Here is a 19,720-nt window from a genome sequence, read left to right on the forward strand (position 1 = left end):
GGCTCTGATAGGCTTTTCGATTACAGCCCTCAGGCTGCAATTGGCTTCCAAATAGTTAGCACGGGGGTGTGTTCCATGGCTAACACTGACAGGCATCTCAGCCAATCAGGTTCACCGGTTCTGGTTACAATAACCTAATTGGTTGAAGTGTCATCGAGGGCGGGAGAAGACATTGAGGGACAATGGAAGCAAGGTTGGCTGACCCCAGAAAGATAAGTTCCGGGTGGGGGGGGGGGCATTTAACAGGGCACAGTGGCAGCATTTAACAGGGCACAGTGGCACTAATTTATGGGCACAGTGGCAAAAATTGATGGGCACAGTGGTGAAAATTGATGGGCACAGTGGCGAAAATTGATGGGCACAGTGGCGAAAATTGATGGGCACAGTGGCTGTGTTTGGCATGGCACAGTGGTGACAATTGATGGGCACAGTGGCGACAATTGATGGGCACAGTGGCGACAATTGATGGCACAGTGGCTGCAATGACATGGCACAGTGGCTGCATTTGATGGCATGGCACAGTGGCTGCATTTGATGGCATGGCACAGTGGCTGCATTTGATGGCATGGCACAGTGGCTGCATTTGATGGCATGGCACAGTGGTGACAATTGATGGCACAATGGCGACAATTGATGGCATGTTACAGTGGTGACAATTGATGGGCACAGTGGCTGTGTTTGATGGGCACAGTGAGGCTGCAATTGTTTTTTTTGTTTGCAATTGTTTTGCGCCCCCCCAAAAATTTTAAGCACCAGCCACCACTGTTTACAACAATATAATAGTGCCATATGATAGCCTGTGTAAACAATATAATCTCCATAATAAACAGTTTTATATGTATTAGCAGCTTAGACATCTATTGCAAGAACAGTTTGGGAGAAAGAAAATCAAAATTTCAAAATACCCCCTTATAGGAATTCTGAGATCGCAAGGCCCAAAGGGATTGATATCCAAACTATACTCACATTTACTACAGAATAAAATAAGCAGAGAGCATGTGTGAGCAAGGGATACATGGCAGATAGCTATTCCTGGGATGGGTGACTAGGAATGGGATGAAATCTGCTTTTCACACTTGAAAGTATCCCCAGCAATGAATGATAGGATAATACAATTAAATATAATACATCAGACATACCTGGCCCCGAATAAACTGTATAGGATGGAAAGGATGGCCATCCCAAACTGCACACGATGTGGGCAGGGGGGAGCGAACTTCCCCCACTTGATGTGATATTGTGGAGATATAGGAAGATACTGGCAACAGGTGGTTGGGAAAATAGGAAAAGTTATAAATAAACCAATGGTGGCTACAGTAGAATTATGCCTGTTGGGGGTACTAAAAGAAAATGTAAATATACCAGGATATTCATGCAGGAGGTATTATTCCTGGCACAAAAACAAATGGTGGAAAAATGGATCCAACCAAGCCCACCGACTATAAACCAATAGGTGAGAGCAGTAAACCAAGTTCTACCGTTTGAGAGGATAATGTATGAACAAAGGGGAACTGTGCAGAAATATGAGAAGATATGGGTAAAGTGGAACAGATCACATTTATCAACAGAAGACCTGGAAATATAGAATAAAGTGAATAAAGGAGGGAAGTAACTGGTGAGCATAAGATAGGATGAGAAGGATGGAAGGAGTATGAGTGAATGGACATGATAATAGGCAGCCCTCAAAATTTCCACTCGCCTACTAGCATTTGGCGAGTGGATTTAAGCTGGGGGCGAGTGATGGCAGGGCTGCATGACCAATCTCCCTCCAATCTGTGCCTACACTTAGAGTCCCGATGAGATTGGCGGCCAAAGAGGAAAGGTGCATGCTCGGGAAAAGTAGTCTGTTGAGCCGCGCACAGGCAGAGCAGTACACAGGTGCTCTACTTACAATTCTCATTAAGCCATGGGACCCAACAGTATGACCTCTCTGAGCCTGCCCCCCTCCCCCGGGCCCCGATCAATGTAGCTGGAGAGCAGAAAGTAATGAGTAAGGTGGAGGATTGCAAAAATTACCTCTCCGGTGCAGCGCTCACTGAAAGTTGCCCTGACATGAGAGCGGCAGCCTTCTAGTTTGTGCAATTTTCTTCTCCTTGTGCTCTATGTAAGTTTAGCCTGAGCACTGTGAACAGACTGGTCTCAATGTGTGCTGTGCGCTGTCAGTGTGCGCTGTGCTATGGTGTTAATGGCTGTGCAGTTGTGTGGATCTCAGCGCTGGATTGTACTCCCTCCCGCTGTGCTGCAGCTCCTCTCCTCTCTGCCAGCCTGAATAAAAGGGGGAAGTGGGGACATGCAAGCGTGGAGCCGCACACACAGGCTCCTGATGATGAGATGAATGGGAGAGAGAGAGAGGATGGATGGGAGTTGCAGAGGAGACAGCAAGAGAATGGGGAAGAGACCCAGTTCTAGTGTCCTGTCCCTCTGGTCTGCCCCCAGTGCCCTGTCCCTCTGGTCTGCCCCCAGTGCCCTGTCCCTCTGGTCTGCCCCCAGTGCCCTGTCCCTCTGATCTGCCCCCAGTGCCCTGTCCCTCTGATCTGCCCCCAGTGCCCTGTCCCTCTGATCTGTCCCTCTGGTCTGCCCCCAGTGCCCTGTCCCTCTGGTCTGCCCCCAGTGCCCTGTCCCTCTGATCTGCCCCCAGTGCCCTGTCCCTCTGATCTGCCCCCAGTGCCCTGTCCCTCTGATCTGTCCCTCTGGTCTGCCCCCAGTGCCCTGTCCCTCTGGTCTGCCCCCAGTGCCCTGGGGCGAGGGCGTGTTTACGGGTGCAATTAGGCGCAGGGCAGTGTATGAATTAGGTGGGGCAACTGGTGGCAAGTAACTCTTGAGGCCTGGCTAGTAGCTTAGGACTTGAAATTTTGAGCCCTGATAATAGGAATACATATTTTAAGAGATTGGATTAAAGCAAATGTTAAACTATGTAAAGAAAAATGCAAGAATTTGTAATAAAGAGTATTTAAAAAAAAAAAAAAACAACAACATCTAAATCAAAGGATTAATACCTATGAAGCCATCCTAACACCAAGGATGGGATTATATAACTAGAAGAAGGTGGTTCCATACTTTTCCAACCTCCTATTCTGTTCTTGGACAACATAACATGCCTGTTGATTATGATTGAAATAAGGTATCTCTGCCAACTATGTGAATATAAATGCTGGAGTGTTTTCCTGACACTCATTTGAACTAAACTAGTGGCTTGGGTAAGCTACAAAACATTTTTAAAATAGTTGTAAAGGCACAAGTTTTTCTACCTTCATGCATTCTATGCATGAAGGTAAAAAAAAAAATTCTGTGTGCAGCAGCCCCCCTAATACTTACCTGAATCCGCTCTCGATCCAGCAATGTCCACAAGAGCCTTGCCTCTCAGGGGACTTGCACTTCTGATTCACTTTTGGCAGCAGCCAGAACCATAGGCTCCCACTGCTGTCAATCACAGCCAGTGAGCCAATCAGGAGACACAGAGGCTGGGGCCGAGCCACAGCTCAGTGTGTGAATGAACACACAGAGCCTAAGCTCGTGAGCATGCCTGCTTGGGTGCCCCCACAACAAGCTGCTTGCTGTGGGGGCACCCAGCACGAGGGAGGGGCCAGGAGTGCACGGCATGGGACCCAGAGAAAAGGAGGATCTGGGTTGCTCTATGCAAAACCATTGCACAGAGCAGGTAAGTATAACATGTTTGTTATTGAAAAAAATATATCTTTATTATCACTTTAACATTTAAGAACAAAACAAGGTGAATGTGATTAACTAGCCCTAGACACTCATTTTAACACACATCAGTAAGGGCATTTAACCAATGTATAATTACATGTATTAAAATCTGACATTACTAAAATAATAACTGCAATCTTTGTTAAGAGAATATAAATTCTACCTTCCATGAACAGCAATAGCCGAAACACCAGTTTTTTCAATCATCTTCACCAGACTGACCGTTTCTTCCACCTGAAACATGGATTTAACGAAGATATGGTTTAATATTAAGAAAACAAATCGGTAGGCTGCAGAGTGCTACTCTAGGATCTGTTTGAAGATATTTGTTTTAAGCACAATTGAGAAAGTTATATAGTAATTGTGAAACTTAACCACTTGCTTACTGGGCACATATACCCCCTTCCTGCCCAGGCGAAATTTCAGCTTCCAGCACTGCGTCACTTTAACTGACAATTGAGCGGTCGTGCGACGTGGCTCCCAAACAAAATTTACAAAAAAAAAAATTCCCCACAAATAGAGCTTTCTTTTGGTGGTATTTGATTACCTCTGTAGCTTTTATTTTTTGTGCTATAAAAAAAAAAAAAAAAAAAGAAGAGCGTCAATTTTGAAAAAAATATATATATATATATATATATTTTTAACTTTTTGCTATAATAAATATCCCATTTAAAAAAAAAACAAAAAAAAAAACTCTATGTTTTTTCTCAGTTTAGGCCGATATGTAAAAAAATCAATAAGCGTATAGTGACTGGTTTGCGCAAAAGTTAAAGCGCCTACAAAATAGGGGACATAATCCTGATTTTTTTTTACTAGTAATGGTGGTGATCTTTTTATTGGGACTGCGACATTATGGTGGACACATCGGACACTTTTGACACATTTTTGGGACCATTCACATTTATACAGCGATCAGTGCTATAAAAATGCATTGATTACTGTATAAATGTGTCTGACAGGGAAGGGGCTAACACTAGGGGGCGAGGAAGGGGTTAAATGTGTTCCCTACTAGTGATTCTAACTGTGGGGGAAGGGGACTGACTGGGGGAGGTGACTGATCTGTGTTCCTATGCACAAGGGACAGAGCATCGGTCTCCTTTCCCTGACAGAACGTGGATCTGTGTGCGGTTACACACACACAGATCCACGTCCTAGTCTGAGTAACGTCCGATTGCGGGTAACTGGCGGACATTGCGGTCGCCAGGCACGCACATCGCACCCCCCAGTGGCCGGAGGAGCCGAGGATGTCCATAGACGTCCTCCCGACAATTGAGAGCCACCTTGTGGCCGTCTTTTGCCAATGGCCCAGATACAAAGTGGTCAATATGAGGAACGTATGAATTCAAGAAAATCTGAGCAGCGAGAAAGCTAAAGGAAGCAGTCTAATGGAAAATTTGAGTTTAACCACTTCAAATCATTGTAAATACCGTTGGGCAGCAGCTAGCAATTGCATGCAGTTCTCTTTAACCCCTTCCCGACCAGCCGCCACAGTTAGTTGGCTCTCCTGGGCGAGCCGTCGTACCTGTACATCGGCTCTTTTAGACACAATAGCAGGCGCATGCCACCGGAGGCCCGCACGGCCGTGGCGTGTCTAACGAAGCCGATGCATGTGTCCGGCTGGCGCGATGACTGCCGGTCACCCGCAATCGCTTGTGACAGAGTGAGAACCAGGCTCTGTGTGTGTAAACACACAAATCCCGGTTCTGTCAGGGGAGAGTAGATAGATTGTGTGTTCCTACCAACCCCATAACATTAGATGGCAGAAGCAAAGTCAAACGTCACTTCCTCTCAATGGGCCAGATCCTCAAAAGAGATACTCCGAATTAACTGCTGTTCAGTCTGTGTGTAACTTTGGAAACGATCCTCAAAAGGCTTTTTCCAAAGTTAGACAGAAGATCCGGCATGTGTAATTGAATTACACTGCCGAATCTTAGGATGCAGTACCGCATCCGCCGCTGGGGGCATTTCGAGTCGAAATGCCGTTGCTAGTATGCAAATTAGCACTTAAGGCGATCCACAAAGCTTTCTAGCTTCCTTTTGCGCCGTAAGTGTTATTTTGCAAGTGTAAAATTAGGGCTCGTTTTACAAAGTGTAAAGTTAGTAACACCTTGTAAAGGCCCATTCCAGCGACGGCATTTGGTATGCTTTCCCGAGGGAGAACTCCACGGCAATTTGTAAAAAACAAAACCGGCATGGGTTCCCCCCAGGAGCATACCAGGCCCTTAGGTCTGGTATGGGTTGTAAGGGGACCCCCCCTACGCCGAAAAATCGACGTAGGGGGTCCCCTACAATCCATACCAGACCCGTATCCAAAGCACGCTACCCGGCCGGCCAGGAATGGGAGTGGGGACGAGCGAGCGCCCCCCCCCTCCTGAGCCGTGCCAGGCCGCATGCCCTCAACATGGGGGGGTTGGGTGCTCTGGGGCAGGGGGGCGCACTGCGGGCCCCCCCACCCCAGAGCACCCTGTCCCCATGTTGATGAGGACAGGACCTCTTCCCGACAACCCTTGCCATTGGTTGTCGGGGTCTGCGGGCGGAGGCTTATCGGAATCTGGGAGTCCCCTTTAATAAGGGGGCCCCCAGATACCGGCCCCCCACCCTAAGTGAATGGATATGGGGTACATCGTACCCCTATCCATTCACCTGGAGGCAAAAAGTAAAATGTAGTAAACACACAACACAAGGCTTTTTAAAATATTTTATTATTCTGCTCCGGACGCCCCCCCTGTCTTCGTTATTAGCTCTTTTACCAGGGGGGGCTTCTTCTTCCACTCTCCGGGGGTCTTCTCCGCTCTCCGGGGGTCTTCTCCGCTCTCCGGGGGTCTTCTCCGCTCTCCGGGGGGGCTTCTCCGCTCTCCGGGGGGCTTCTTCCATCTTCTCCCCTCTTCCGCTCTTGACTCGGCGAACCCCGGTTCTTCTGCAGCTCTCCGGTGCCTTCTTCTTCAGCGCTGGCTGCCTGCTATGTTTGTGTGTTAGCTCGATTTCAAACAGGCAGCCGGCGCGGTCTTCTGTGGCGTCAGGGTCTTCTGGTCTTCTGTTCTTCCGATGTTGCCTCGTCGCCTGTTGTCGCTGTAATGATGGAAGCGCGCCTTGCATCCCATTTATATAGGCATCACCGTCCCATCATGCTCCGGTAGGTACCCACGTGGTGGGTGCCTACCCACATGCACCCACCACGTGGGTACCTACCGGAGCATGATGGGACGGTGATGCCTATATAAATGGGATGCAAGGCGCGCTTCCATCATTACAGCGACAACAGGCGACGAGGCAACATCGGAAGAAGGGAAGAGAAGACCCTGACGTCACAGAAGACCGCGCCGGCTGCCTGTTACTAATTGAGCTAACACACAAACATAGCAGGCAGCCAGCGCTGAAGAAGAAGGCACCGGAGAGCTGCAGAAGAACCGGGGTTCGCCGAGTCAAGAGCGGAAGAGGGGAGAAGATGGAAGAAGCCCCCCGGAGTCCGGAGAAGCCCCCCGGAGAGCGGAGAAGACCCCCGGAGAGTGGAAGAAGAAGCCCCCCCTGGTAAAAGAGCTAATAACGAAGACAGGGGGGGCGTCCGGAGCAGAATAATAAAATATTTTAAAAAGCCTTGTGTTGTGTGTTTACTACATTTTACTTTTTGCCTCAGGTGAATGGATAGGGGTACGATGTACCCCATATCCATTCACTTAGGGTGGGGGGCCGGTATCTGGGGGCCCCCTTATTAAAGGGGACTCCAGATTCCGATAAGCCTCCGCCCGCAGACCCCGACAACCAATGGCAAGGGTTGTCGGGAAGAGGTCCTGTCCTCATCAACATGGGGACAGGGTGCTCTGGGGTGGGGGGGCCCGTAGTGCGCCCCCCTGCCCCAGAGCACCCAACCCCCCATGTTGAGGGCACGCGGCCTGGCACGGCTCAGGAGGGGGGGGGCGCTCGCTCGTCCCCACTCCCTTCCTGGCCGGCCGGGTAGCGTGCTTTGGATACGGGTCTGGTATGGATTGTAGGGGGACCCCCTACGTCAATTTTTCGGCGTGGGGGGTCTCCTTACAACCCATGCCAGACCTAAGGGCCTGGTATGCTCCTGGGGGGGGAACCCATGCCGTTTTTTTCTTTGAAAATTGGCATGGAGTTCTCCCTCAGGAATGCATGCCGCTGTCATTTTTTTTTTCCCCGACGCAACTTTAAGCCGTCGCGATCCTCAAAACTCGGCGTAACGTAACTTCGCGCATGCGCAGTACGGCCGGCGCGGGAGCGCGCCTCATTTAAATGGGACTCGCCCCATTTGAATAGGAACGCCTTGCGCCGGCGGAATTTTAGTTACACAGCCTGAAATTTCTAGATAAGTGCTTTGTGGATCAGGCACTTAGGTAGAAACTTTAAGGCAGTGTAACTTAAATTGGATTTTTTAAGTTACGTCAGGTTTTTGTGGATCTGGCCCAATGTTTTTATTTTAAAAGGACAATGTAAAAAAAAAAAAAAAAAAAGCAAAATAAATGATATAAAAAAATTCAACGTGCTCTGTCCTGTCAAGCTCACATGCAGAAGCAAACGCATACTAAAGTGCTCCTCTGTGACTCAAAACTGGTAACCTGTAGAATTTTTTTAATGTCGCCTATGGAGATTATGATTTAAAGTCTGTTATGATCTGATATGTTGGGTATCAATTTACTCTGCATAACATTATCTTTAAACAATATATATATATAAAAAAAAAAAAAAAAAAAGGATTTTTAATAACAGCTTTTTTTTTTATAAATCTGTTTATTTATTTTCCAATATAAAATACATTTAATCACAATTTCTTCATCTGCTCTCACAGGTGCTACATTGCATCAATAATTTCAACAATAAAACATATCCATACATTTGTCTCTTCTTATTCTTCTAATTTTTTGGTGTGGTTGCCCCCTCTATGTTCCCTCTCTGTCCTTAAGCCGTCATCGGGTTCTCTATCCAACTTGCCCAAACTCTTCCATATCTTTCCTTGTGTCCTCTGTTACAATAGGACTCTATATAGTGGAATATTACCATTTACTAGATTTTTCCAATGGGCTAATGAGGTGGCTTTCGCTTCCTTCCAAATTAGCACTATCGTCTTCCTTGCGTAAAATAATCCCATCTGTGTTCTTTTTGTTCTGGAGACAATATCCTTTCCTATAAAACCTAGCAAGCAGATTGTCACCTTTTGATCCAATGACACTGCTGTTATTGCAATTACCCTGCATCAGAATACCACCATCTTCGAGCAAGACCAGAATACATGTATAACATTTCCTGGGATACCTACACATCTCCAAAAGTCCTGGGAGTTTGACGGAAATATCCTATGTAATTAATACGGAGTATAATATCTCCTATGTGTTATTTTAATTTATCTTGGAGTGATATAAGTATCTGATATGGAGTTCTCCAGATCTCTTTCCAATTCTCCTCTACCAACTCTGGGACATCCCTTCTGCAACATTCCCTCAGTTTACTCACATCTGATGGTGTTGTTTTTAATAAATGTGCATACAATGCTGAGATTGCCTTCCGTTCGCATTTTCCCTAATCATTTGTTCTTTTAATTGTGGGATGCCATCTGGAAACTGGGCAGACCGGGCATGTACCAACTGTCTATAACGGAATAAGTAACTCTCTGGTATTTTCGTGTCTTGTTTTATTTCTACAAATGAGACAATTATATCTTTCTTTATTACCTGAGGTCATTTTTTAATTCCAAAATTTGTCCATGCATCAGGCTCCAAAATGGAGTCCAGATGTGGGAGCTCTGGATTCATCTATAATGGGGTATTAGGGGATGGCCCATTGTCCAGATGGCCCTTTTTCCCTACCCCAATTTTCCATATCTTAACTGTTCTCATCGAAGGGGTTAGTTCATACCTGGATTTCAACCCCCAAAAAGGGAAGCTCTTGTAATGCTTCCACTGAGCCTACTACTGCAGCCTCCAACATTGTGGCGGGGTTGAATTTATCCGGATTGAACCATCCCTTTACTACCACTGACTGTGCTGCCAAATATAAATGTAGGTCTGGGAACGCCAGTCCCCCCTGTATTATCAGCGTCATCACGGTGGTTATTTTAATTCTAGCCGTTTTATTCTTGCATATAAACGTAGAGAACATACTTTGCAGCTGCTGAAAAAAACTTGTTGGTAGCCATTGTGGAGAATAGGAACTTGGGGAGAATCTTCATTTTTATTAGGTTAACACATCCTAACAGGGATATGGGTAATGCCCCCCCAGGCCCTTAATTTCCTCTTACACTGCTGTACTACTGGATCGAAATGTAGTATTCAAAATTCTTTAACTCGTCGGGATATTATTATACCTAAATATTTAAATTATGTTACGCATTTTAGTGGTATGCTTGCAGCTGCTGTTTTTAATGCACCTTGATCTATCGCAAGAGTATAGATTTACTCTAGTTTACTTTCAACGCTGTAAATCCTGAAAAAAAGTATTCATTAATTCCAGAGCTCCCTCTAATGATGGCCCTGATCTCTTAGGAACAACAGGGGAGGTTCTGAGAGCTTCTGCCACCGGCTCTATCGCTATTACAAAGAGAGCCGGCGACAGAGGACACCCCTGTATTGTTCCCCTATTTAACTGGAAAAAAGCTGAGAGTCTCCCTCCCACTTTAACTACTGATATGGGTTTATTGTACATAGTTTGAATCTATTTAATAAATGTTAATGGGAAACCCATGTGTCTAAGTATTTCCCATAGAAAAGGCCATTCAATAGTATTGAAGGCCTTCTCTATATCTAGGGAGGCCACTGTTCAAGATCCTTCATGTACATGATGTGTATGTTCGTATATAATCTTTGTAGATTAATATCCATTGTTCTCTGGGGCATAAAGCCTGTCTGGTCTGAATCTATAATGGTTTCTAATAGAGGTTGCAGTCTCAATGTTAATATTTTAGTTAGTAACAAAACTAGGGTAACCGGCTTCTAATGTCCAAACTGTTGCTGCTAGCCCAACACTATTAAAAAAAAAGGGAAAGGAGACTCCCAGGGGGCTTATGCGCAGCTGAAAAAATTGTAGACTCTCGAACAAAGTTTTTATACATTTCTTTATTAATAAATATAAAAAAAAAAATTGTACATAAAAGGATGAGGAAAAATGGGATAACATTAAGTGCTCTGGTATGCAATTGATATAGGATGTTCACATATACATATCTATATCTCACAATGACCATATGCATTTAACCATTTGGCTGCCACATACAGATCCCCAACGCGTTTTGATCATTTAAATCGTACTGATCTTCTTCAGAGGGTTATACATAGATATCTATGGTGTATTTCAAAAAGAACCGTTATTAGTACATTATATTTAATATTTATATTTGATCAGGCATTATATCTGTATGAGTTGAGAAAACAGTACATGAAACTGACATCATACCTCATATGGAACACCATAGAATCTAAACCAGAGTGGATCATAAAAACATGGTGGCCAAATTCTCCATAGTGGCCATTCAGACAAGCACCAGATGAGGGAGGTCCAGGTTTGCCTACAAGAGGTCATACGTGGTTATTAGACCGACATTCGGGCGAAAGCCAGGATGGGTGGGATGGGGAGAGAGAGAGAGAGAGGCGCACATACTTTTATATATATATATATGTTGATTGATTGATTGATTTTTGAGCTTAATTAGGCGCCAAATGCCCACTGTGAAGTGAGCGTCTAAGCGCCGCTGGTGAGATGTAACTTTGAATCAATCCGTGGTGAAGAAGAGAGAGACAAGAGAAGATAGGGCATTGAAAGGAAAGGGTATCCAGCCCTTAGGGGAGCAAGAGGAAAGAGCCGTGAAGTGTATGAGAAAAAATATAAAAAAAAAGGAACAGTGGGGATACTAGAGGAGGGGTAGAAGACATCATAGTTATTAGAGAGGCAAGTGGCCCCTTCAATGAGGGGGCGGACTGTGAGAGGGAAAAGTATATAAATTTATCCATAGGCCTGGACGAACAGCTCCGTCTTTAGTTTTTTTCTGAAGAGGAGCAGGTTAGGTGTTATCTTAAGTTCCAAGGAGAGGGCATTCCACAGCATGGCACCCCTACTCTGGAGTCGTTTGCCTCCCATGGAAGAAAGTTTAGATGGAATGACTGTGGCTAAATGTTGGGTCTTGGATCTTAATGGGCGCGAGGGTTCATAGTGCACCGCCAAGCTGTGTAAGTACTTGGGACCCTGTCCCCAGTATGCACGAAAGAAGATACAGAGCGTTTTAAAGATCACTCTCTGCTCGATAGGGAGCCAATGAAGGGATCTCCTGGCCAGGCTAATATGGTCTCTTCTCTCTAGACCGAGTACAAAGCGAGCAGTGTGGTTCTGAACCACCTGAAGCTTATGGGCCCATTTCTGCGGGGCACCCAATAGGAATATGTTTGCCCCGTCTAACCGGGAATGGATAAAAGCCTGGGCAAGTAGTGATGTTATTTTGCGTGAATAGATGTTTTACTTTTCTGAGGAGCCTTAGATGGTAATGGCATTTCGCAGGATGTTTCTAAAGTGGGGCACAAACGAGAGGGTGTCATCAATTATGACTCCTAGGTTTTTTACCTGCTTGGCTGGAATGGGTGTGGGTCCAAAAGATAGAGGCCAAGCAGCCAGCAATAGGGGGCTAGTAGGACCAATAGAACTTCAGTTTTAGCTGCGTTCAGTCCAAGCCTATTGCCAGCCACCCAGTCCTGTATTTTTACCAGGCATTTCGCCAACTGAACTGGCTGCTGAGGTCCTCTTGCTGAATCAACCAGACTTTGTGTGTCATCGGCATAAAGCTGACACTCCAAGTTATTGTTCTGGATGATGTCAGCAAGAGGACGAACATAGCAGTTAAAGAGGAGTGGCGATAGAGCACTCCCCTGTGGAACTCCGCATGTCAGAGGTCTTGGGGTAGACCGGTGTGTTCCCATCTTGACACATTGTGTTCTCTCATGGAGAAACAACCGTATCCAGCTAAGGACCACCCCGTTAAGACCAAAAAGATTTTTTAATCTGTCCAACAGTATATCATAGTCGACAGTGTCGAATGCTGCAGAGAGGTCTAGCAAAATCAGAAAGCAAGGGAAGAGGCGCCTCTAAGTGTAGATGTTTAACATAATTTAATATATAAAAGAGTACAGGCAACTCACATTTTAGAAGTTAAAAATAGGCATTGTACATATTTCTTTAGAAGTGGTCATCAGTTCTGTCACTTGTGGTCCTTCTTCTGCTGGGCACTGTGCTGAGCGAAGCTGTCCTTCACCGCTGTAGGGTGTTGAATCCGGCGGTGGTGGGGAAGAGAGTTTGTAAGCCAGGCAAACAGAGTGGAGATGTTGTAGCAGTAGGATGGCACTGGTGACGTCACTGGAATATGCGACGCGTTTCCTGAGCGTACAAACTGCGGTGGTGCGGCAGTCGCGCTCCTTTATCAAGCTGGTTTGATAGGGTAAAAGAGCTAGATTTATAGGGGGAGGGGGCATTGGCAAGGACGTGTGAGAACGCAAGGGGGCGGGACAAGAGGGCGGTGATGTGAACAGAGACAAGATGCTGAGACAAGGCAGTGATGGGGACCTGAAAGGGGGGGCGGGAGAAGACGGCGGTGTTGAGCCTATGGGAGAGAGGGACACGGCGAGACGTGCGGGGGCGTGTAGCATGAATGCAGTAGTGACGGGGGGGCGGGAGAGGATGGCGGTGTTGAGCCTATGGGAGAGAAGGACACGGCGGGATGTGCGGGGGGCGTGTAACATGAAGCAGGACGCAGTGGTGAATACAGTAGTGACGGGGGGGCGGGAAAGGACGGCGGTGTTAAGCCTATGGGGAAGGAGGACACGGCGGGACATGCAGGGGGCGTGGACCGGGGCCAGGCATAACAACAGTGTGAGCCTATGGGGAAGAGCGCCAGAGTGTGACGTGCAGTGGAGGGGGAGGAGACCAGGTCAGAAGAGACAGTGTCTCGTAGCCTGACGGAGGACAGGAGAAAGCACAGAAAACAGGTGTCAGCAGTGGTTGACACGGAGGGCAAAGCTGTGCTGGATTGGCTGATATAAAAGAGTGGCCATAAGGATGAAATTATTGGGAAATATTTAATTGGATTAAAATTAAATAAAAATTAATGTAGGGCATACAGATATGTAAATATATACATATAAATATATTAATCATATTAGAAGAATGAAAATTATATATGAAGGATTAAATAAGATCTAATTATGGTTTTAATTATTTTATTAATTTATTAAGGGTGAGATATGGTTATGATTTTAATTAAATTATTTTATATTATGTTATTAAGGGTGAGAGTGGAGTGGGTGGGAGGGGGAAGGGTTACAAATGCATGGATGATATAAAAGCGTATTTGGGGGGGGGGGGGGGGGGGGGGTTAAAAACGGGCGAAGGGGGTGGAGAGCACTTTACTATGAAAAATATATATAAACATATACATATATATAGCGCAATTGAGCATATCTAAGTAGATAAAAATGGCAACAATAAGAAATTAAATAAAATTTAAAATTAAAATACTAATTATGTAAAAAGTATACAACGATAAAGGAACACAAGGTAACAGCAATGATAATAGTAGTAACACAAATGGCAGAGAGTGTGATGTCATGGTCAGGAATAAAAATGAATGTTGAAAATGAATATGCACATATATACACATATACATACACACGTACGTACACACACACACACACACACACACACACACACACACACACACATATATATATATATATATATATATATATATATATATATATATATATATATATATATATATATATATATATATATATATATATATATATATATATATATATATATAATATACAATATACACTACCAAAGCTGTCACCACAAACAATGGATCAATAACATCCCTAAGGGTCAGTTCTGCCGTTTAAGACAGAACTGTACCCAGGACTCAGATTACATTGAACTCAGTGCTAACTTAAAGACCAAATTTACAGAAAAACAATACCCTGAAAAACTAATTAATGCAGCCCATGAATTTTATTTACATGGGAAACCACCTAAATCGGATAAACCGGCACAGGATCGTTCTACTCGATTCATTACCACATTTCACTCCAAACACAAGCATATGGAGAAAATACTTTCAAACCACTGGAACATCCTCCAACAGGACCCACATCTAAAAACTGAACTTCCACCCCACCCCAGAGTTACCTACAGGAGAGCCCCCAACTTGAAAAACAAAATCGCACCCAGTAAACTAAAACCCATCACAATACCACCGTCTATACCGATCCTCATACCAATCACAGGCATGTACCAATGTCACAAACCTAGGTGCAAAACCTGTAAATTTGTCCAACATGGCCAAAAAACCTTCACCACAAAAGGAAAAACATATGACTTAAAAGAATTCTACATATGACCTAAAAAAATTCTACAACTGCTCCTCAGATTTCGTAGTGTATGGCCTGATTTGCCCATGTGGCCTACTGTATGTGGGTCGTACCATTAGACCCTTGAGAACAAGATTTGGAGAGCACAGACGATACATCGAAGGAGGAACCGACCCCCATAGTGTGCCTAGACACTTCTCTACAGTACACCAAAAATCCACTACCGGACTTCGTGTTTGGGTTATCGAACAAATTGATAGATCCCTCCCGGCAGCCGAAAGGTTTAAAAAGCTTTGTGCCAGAGAGACTTTCTTGATATATAGTTTAGATACACTTACACCCAGAGGTATCAATGAAAGTATTGAAATTCACACCATTTTATAATCCATTTCATTTTCCCCCTACACAACACAGGTTCTTTACTACACACATGTACCCTAATGCGCCCCCATGTATGTATATGTTCTTATATGTATGTATATATGAAAATTTTGTGTTTTTGTGTTTTACACGTAAACCATGAATTTCCCCTTCCCCAGCCCATCGTCCACCAGCCCTGCCCCGTATGTGTTTTCTAGAGTTGTCTCTCTCGCTCTCTCTCCTTTTTTCGAAATGCAATTCATAATTTTAAATACTATATCTTACAGGATTCTCTCTTGGTTCCTCATACCCTAGGGGTGGCGGGTTGTAGTAAGTATAGCCCTTGGTCCTGTGCTCCCCTCAACAATATAAACTCCCCCCCCTTCTCTTTTCTCCCTCCCCCTCTCCCCATCCATTTCCCTCTCCCCTCCCCCTCTCCCCCCACATCCACTTTCTTGTCTCCTATTTCCTCTCTGTCCTCCCCCCCCCCTTCCAGTACGTGTTCACATGCGTCTGTATATGTATGCTTGTGTGAGTGCGTATTGTATATATGTGTGCATGTGCCACCTGTTACATACATTTGTGTGTGTGTGTGTGTGTGTGTGTGTGTGTGTGTGTGTGTGTGTGTGTGTGTGTGTGTGTATGTGTATATATATATATATATATATATATATATATATATATATATATATATATATATATATATATATATACACGTACGTACGTACGTACGTACGTACGTACGTACGTACGCAAGTACGTACGTGTGCATATTCATTTTCAACATTCATATTCATTTTTATTCCTGACCATGACATCACACTCTCTGCCATTTTTGTTACTACTATTATCATTGCTGTTACCTTGTGTTCCTTTATCGTTGTATACTTTTTATATAATTAGTATTTTAATTTTTATTTAATTTCTTATTGTTGCCATTTTTATCTACTTAGATATGCTCAATTGTGATATATATATATATATACATATATATATAAATATATGTGTATATGTTTATTTATATATATTTTTCATAGTAAAGTGCTCTCCACCCCCTTCGCCCGTTTTTAACCCCCCCCCCCCCCAAATACGCTTGTATATCATCCATGCATTTGTAACCCTTCCCCCTCCCACCCACTCCACTCTCACCCTTAATAACATAATATAAAATAATTTAATTAAAATCATAACCATATCTCACCCTTAATAAAATAAATTAATAAAATAATTAAAACCATAATTAGATCTTATTTAATCCTTCATATATAATTTTCATTCTTCTAATATGATTAATATATTTATATGTATATATTTACATATCTGTATGCCCTACATTAATTTTTATTTAATTTTAATCCAATTAAATATTTCCCAATAATTTCATCCTTATGGCCACTCTTTTATATCAGCCAATCCAGCACAGCTTTGCCCTCCGTGTCAACCACTGCTGACACCTGTTTTCTGTGCTTTCTCCTGTCCTCCGTCAGGCTACGAGACACTGTCTCTTCTGACCTGGTCTCCTCCCCCTCCACTGCACGTCACACTCTGGCGCTCTTCCCCATAGGCTCACACTGTTGTTATGCCTGGCCCCGGTCCACGCCCCCTGCACGTCCCGCCGTGTCCTCCTTCCCCATAGGCTTAACACCGCCGTCCTTTCCCGCCTCCCCCCGTCACTACTGTATTCGCCACTGCGTCCTGCTTCATGTTACACGCCCCCCCGCACATCCCGCCGTGTCCTTCTCTCCCATAGGCTCAACACCGCCGTCCTCTCCCGCCCCCCCCCCCGTCACTACTGCATTCATGCTACACGCCCCCTGCACGTCTCGCCGTGTCCCTCTCTCCCATAGGCTCAACACCGCCGTCTTCTCCCGCCCCCCCTTTCAGGTCCCCATCACTGCCTTGTCTCAGCATCTTGTCTCTGTTCACATCACCGCCCTCTTGTCCCATCCCCTTGCGTCCTCACACGTCCTTGCCACCGCCCCCTCCCCCTATAAATCTAGCTCTTTTACCCTATCAAACCAGCTTGATAAAGGAGCGCGACCTGCCGCACCACCGCAGTTCGTACGCTCAGGAAACGTGTCGCATATTCCAGTGACGTCACCAGTGCCATCCTACTGCTACAACATCTCCACTCTGTTTGCCTGGCTTACAAGCTCTCTTCCCCACCGCCGCCGGATTCAACACCCTACAGCGGTGAAGGACAGCTTCGCTCAGCACAGTGCCCAGCAGAAGGACCACAAGTGACAGAACTGATGACCACTTCTAAAGAAATATGTACAATGCCTATTTTTAACTTCTAAAATGTGAGTTGCCTGTACTCTTGTATATATTAAATTATGTTAAACATCTACATTAGAGGCGCCTCTTCCTTGCTTTTTGTTACAGTCTCGGAACATGGTTTCTGTTCTGCAATGATGGCAGCCCTGAGGTTATAGTTGTGACCCCTGCAAAGACTTTTCATCCGGCCATTCCTGGACTCCCCCCCCCCCCCCCCCCACCTGGAGCATTGGACTCTTTCTGTACTGTGCAAATATCATGCACATTATTTATTTATTTATATATATTTTACATATATATTTATTTATTTATAACCACTACCACTGTTGCATATTTTTATAATATTAAGGAATCGTTGTATTCGGATCTTGCGCATTTTTCTCCTTGTATAATCTAGCAAAATCAGGGCTGCTGACCCCCCTGCGTCACGGATTGTCAATAGTCTTTCTCGCATAGCCAGCACAGATATCTCGGTTCCTCTTCCCGGACGAAACCCCGACTGGGCGTCATGGAAAAGGTTACCCCCCTCAAAATAGTTATGTTATTTACACTAACTGAGTATTTATTTATTTTATCAAATATTTATTTATAGTATGGTGGCAGCACAAAATTACATGCATAAAAGTATAGCATGACATCAATGCCAACACTGTTATTATTATACTGAGTGTGGCAGCAACAAAAAGTGGCACACTTCAGATTTGGCTATTTTTTATATAATACAGTGGCAGCAAGGAACAACATACATAACAGCATGTCATTGATATTAACCTCTTGACCACCGCCCCATGTCAAAAAGACGTCCTCCTTTTTAAAGTTGAATATCTCGATAACGGCAGCAGCTGCTGCCACAACCGAGATATTCATCTTTTCAGGGGGCGGTGGTGTACACGATAACGGCGGTCTCCGCGGCGGATTCGCCGCGAGATCGCCGTTATCGGTGGCGGGAGAGGGGCCCCCCCCTCCCGCTGCTCTCCCGCCCGCCCTCCGCCGCTTACCGGAGCCGTCGGTAGCGGCGGAGGGGATCCGATGTGTCCGGCAGCTGAGCGGGGACGGGACTGAAGGAGAAATCTCCTTCACCCGTCCTCCTAGCTCTGCTGGGCGGAAGTGACGTCAAAACGTCAGTCCCGCCCAGCCTCTTAAAGAAACATTTTTTTTTTGTCATTTGAAAAAATGACATTTTTTTTTTTTTAATTTTTTTTTTTTGCATTTAAGTCTAATTATGAGATCTGAGGTCTTTTTGACCCCAGATCTCATATTTAAGAGGACCTGTCATGCTTTTTTCTATTACAAGGGATGTTTACATTCCTTGTAATAGGAATAAAAGTGATCAATTTTTTTTTTTTTTTTTTTTTCAGTGTAAAAATTATAAAACTAAATAAAAATAAATAAGAAAAACCAAAAAAAATTTTTTTTAAAGCGCCCCGTCCCGACGAGCTCGCGCGCAGAAGCAAACGCATACGCGAGTAGCGCCCGCATATGAAAACGGTATTCAAACCACACAAGTGAGGTATCGCCGCGATCGTTAGAGTGAGAGCAATAATTCTAGCCCTAGACCTACTCTGCAACTCAAAAAATGCAACCTGTAGAATTTTTTAAACGTCGCCTATCGAGATTTTTAAGGGTAAAAGTTTGACGCCATGACACGAGCGGGCGCAATTTTTAAGCGTGACATGTTGGGTATCATTTTACTCGGCGTAACATTATCTTTCACAATATATAAAAAAATTGGGCAAAATGTATTGTTGTCTTATTTTTTAATTCAAAAAAGTGATTTTTATCCAAAAAAAGTGCGCTTGTAAGACCGCTGCGCAAATACGGTGTGACAAAAAGTATTGCAATGACTGCCATTTTATTCCCTAGGATGTCTGCTAAAAAAAAATATATAATGTTTGGGGGTTCTGATTAATTTTCTAGCAAAAAAATTGTGATTTTCACATGAAGGAGAGAAGTGCCAGAATTTACCTGGTGGGCAAGTGGTTAAAACCATTGCTGCTATAGGGAATACTGCGGAAGCA

The 19,720-nt window shown here is 44.6% G+C and overlaps 1 protein-coding gene across 7 annotated transcripts in view; it reads right to left on the reverse strand.

The window, feature by feature from the left end:
• DUS2 (dihydrouridine synthase 2) overlaps positions 1-19,720 on the reverse strand; it is a 901,714-nt gene that overhangs the window by 317,516 nt on the left and 564,478 nt on the right. For all 7 annotated transcript variants that reach the window (XM_040328788.1, XM_040328789.1, XM_040328790.1 and 4 more), the window contains one exon: positions 3,872-3,942. In XM_040328788.1, the coding sequence (XP_040184722.1) occupies positions 3,872-3,942 (71 nt within the window). The remainder of the gene's footprint in view (positions 1-3,871; positions 3,943-19,720) is intronic.

This window comes from Rana temporaria, chromosome 11 (genome assembly GCF_905171775.1).
Source record: "Rana temporaria chromosome 11, aRanTem1.1, whole genome shotgun sequence".
Lineage (NCBI taxonomy): Eukaryota > Metazoa > Chordata > Amphibia > Anura > Ranidae > Rana > Rana temporaria.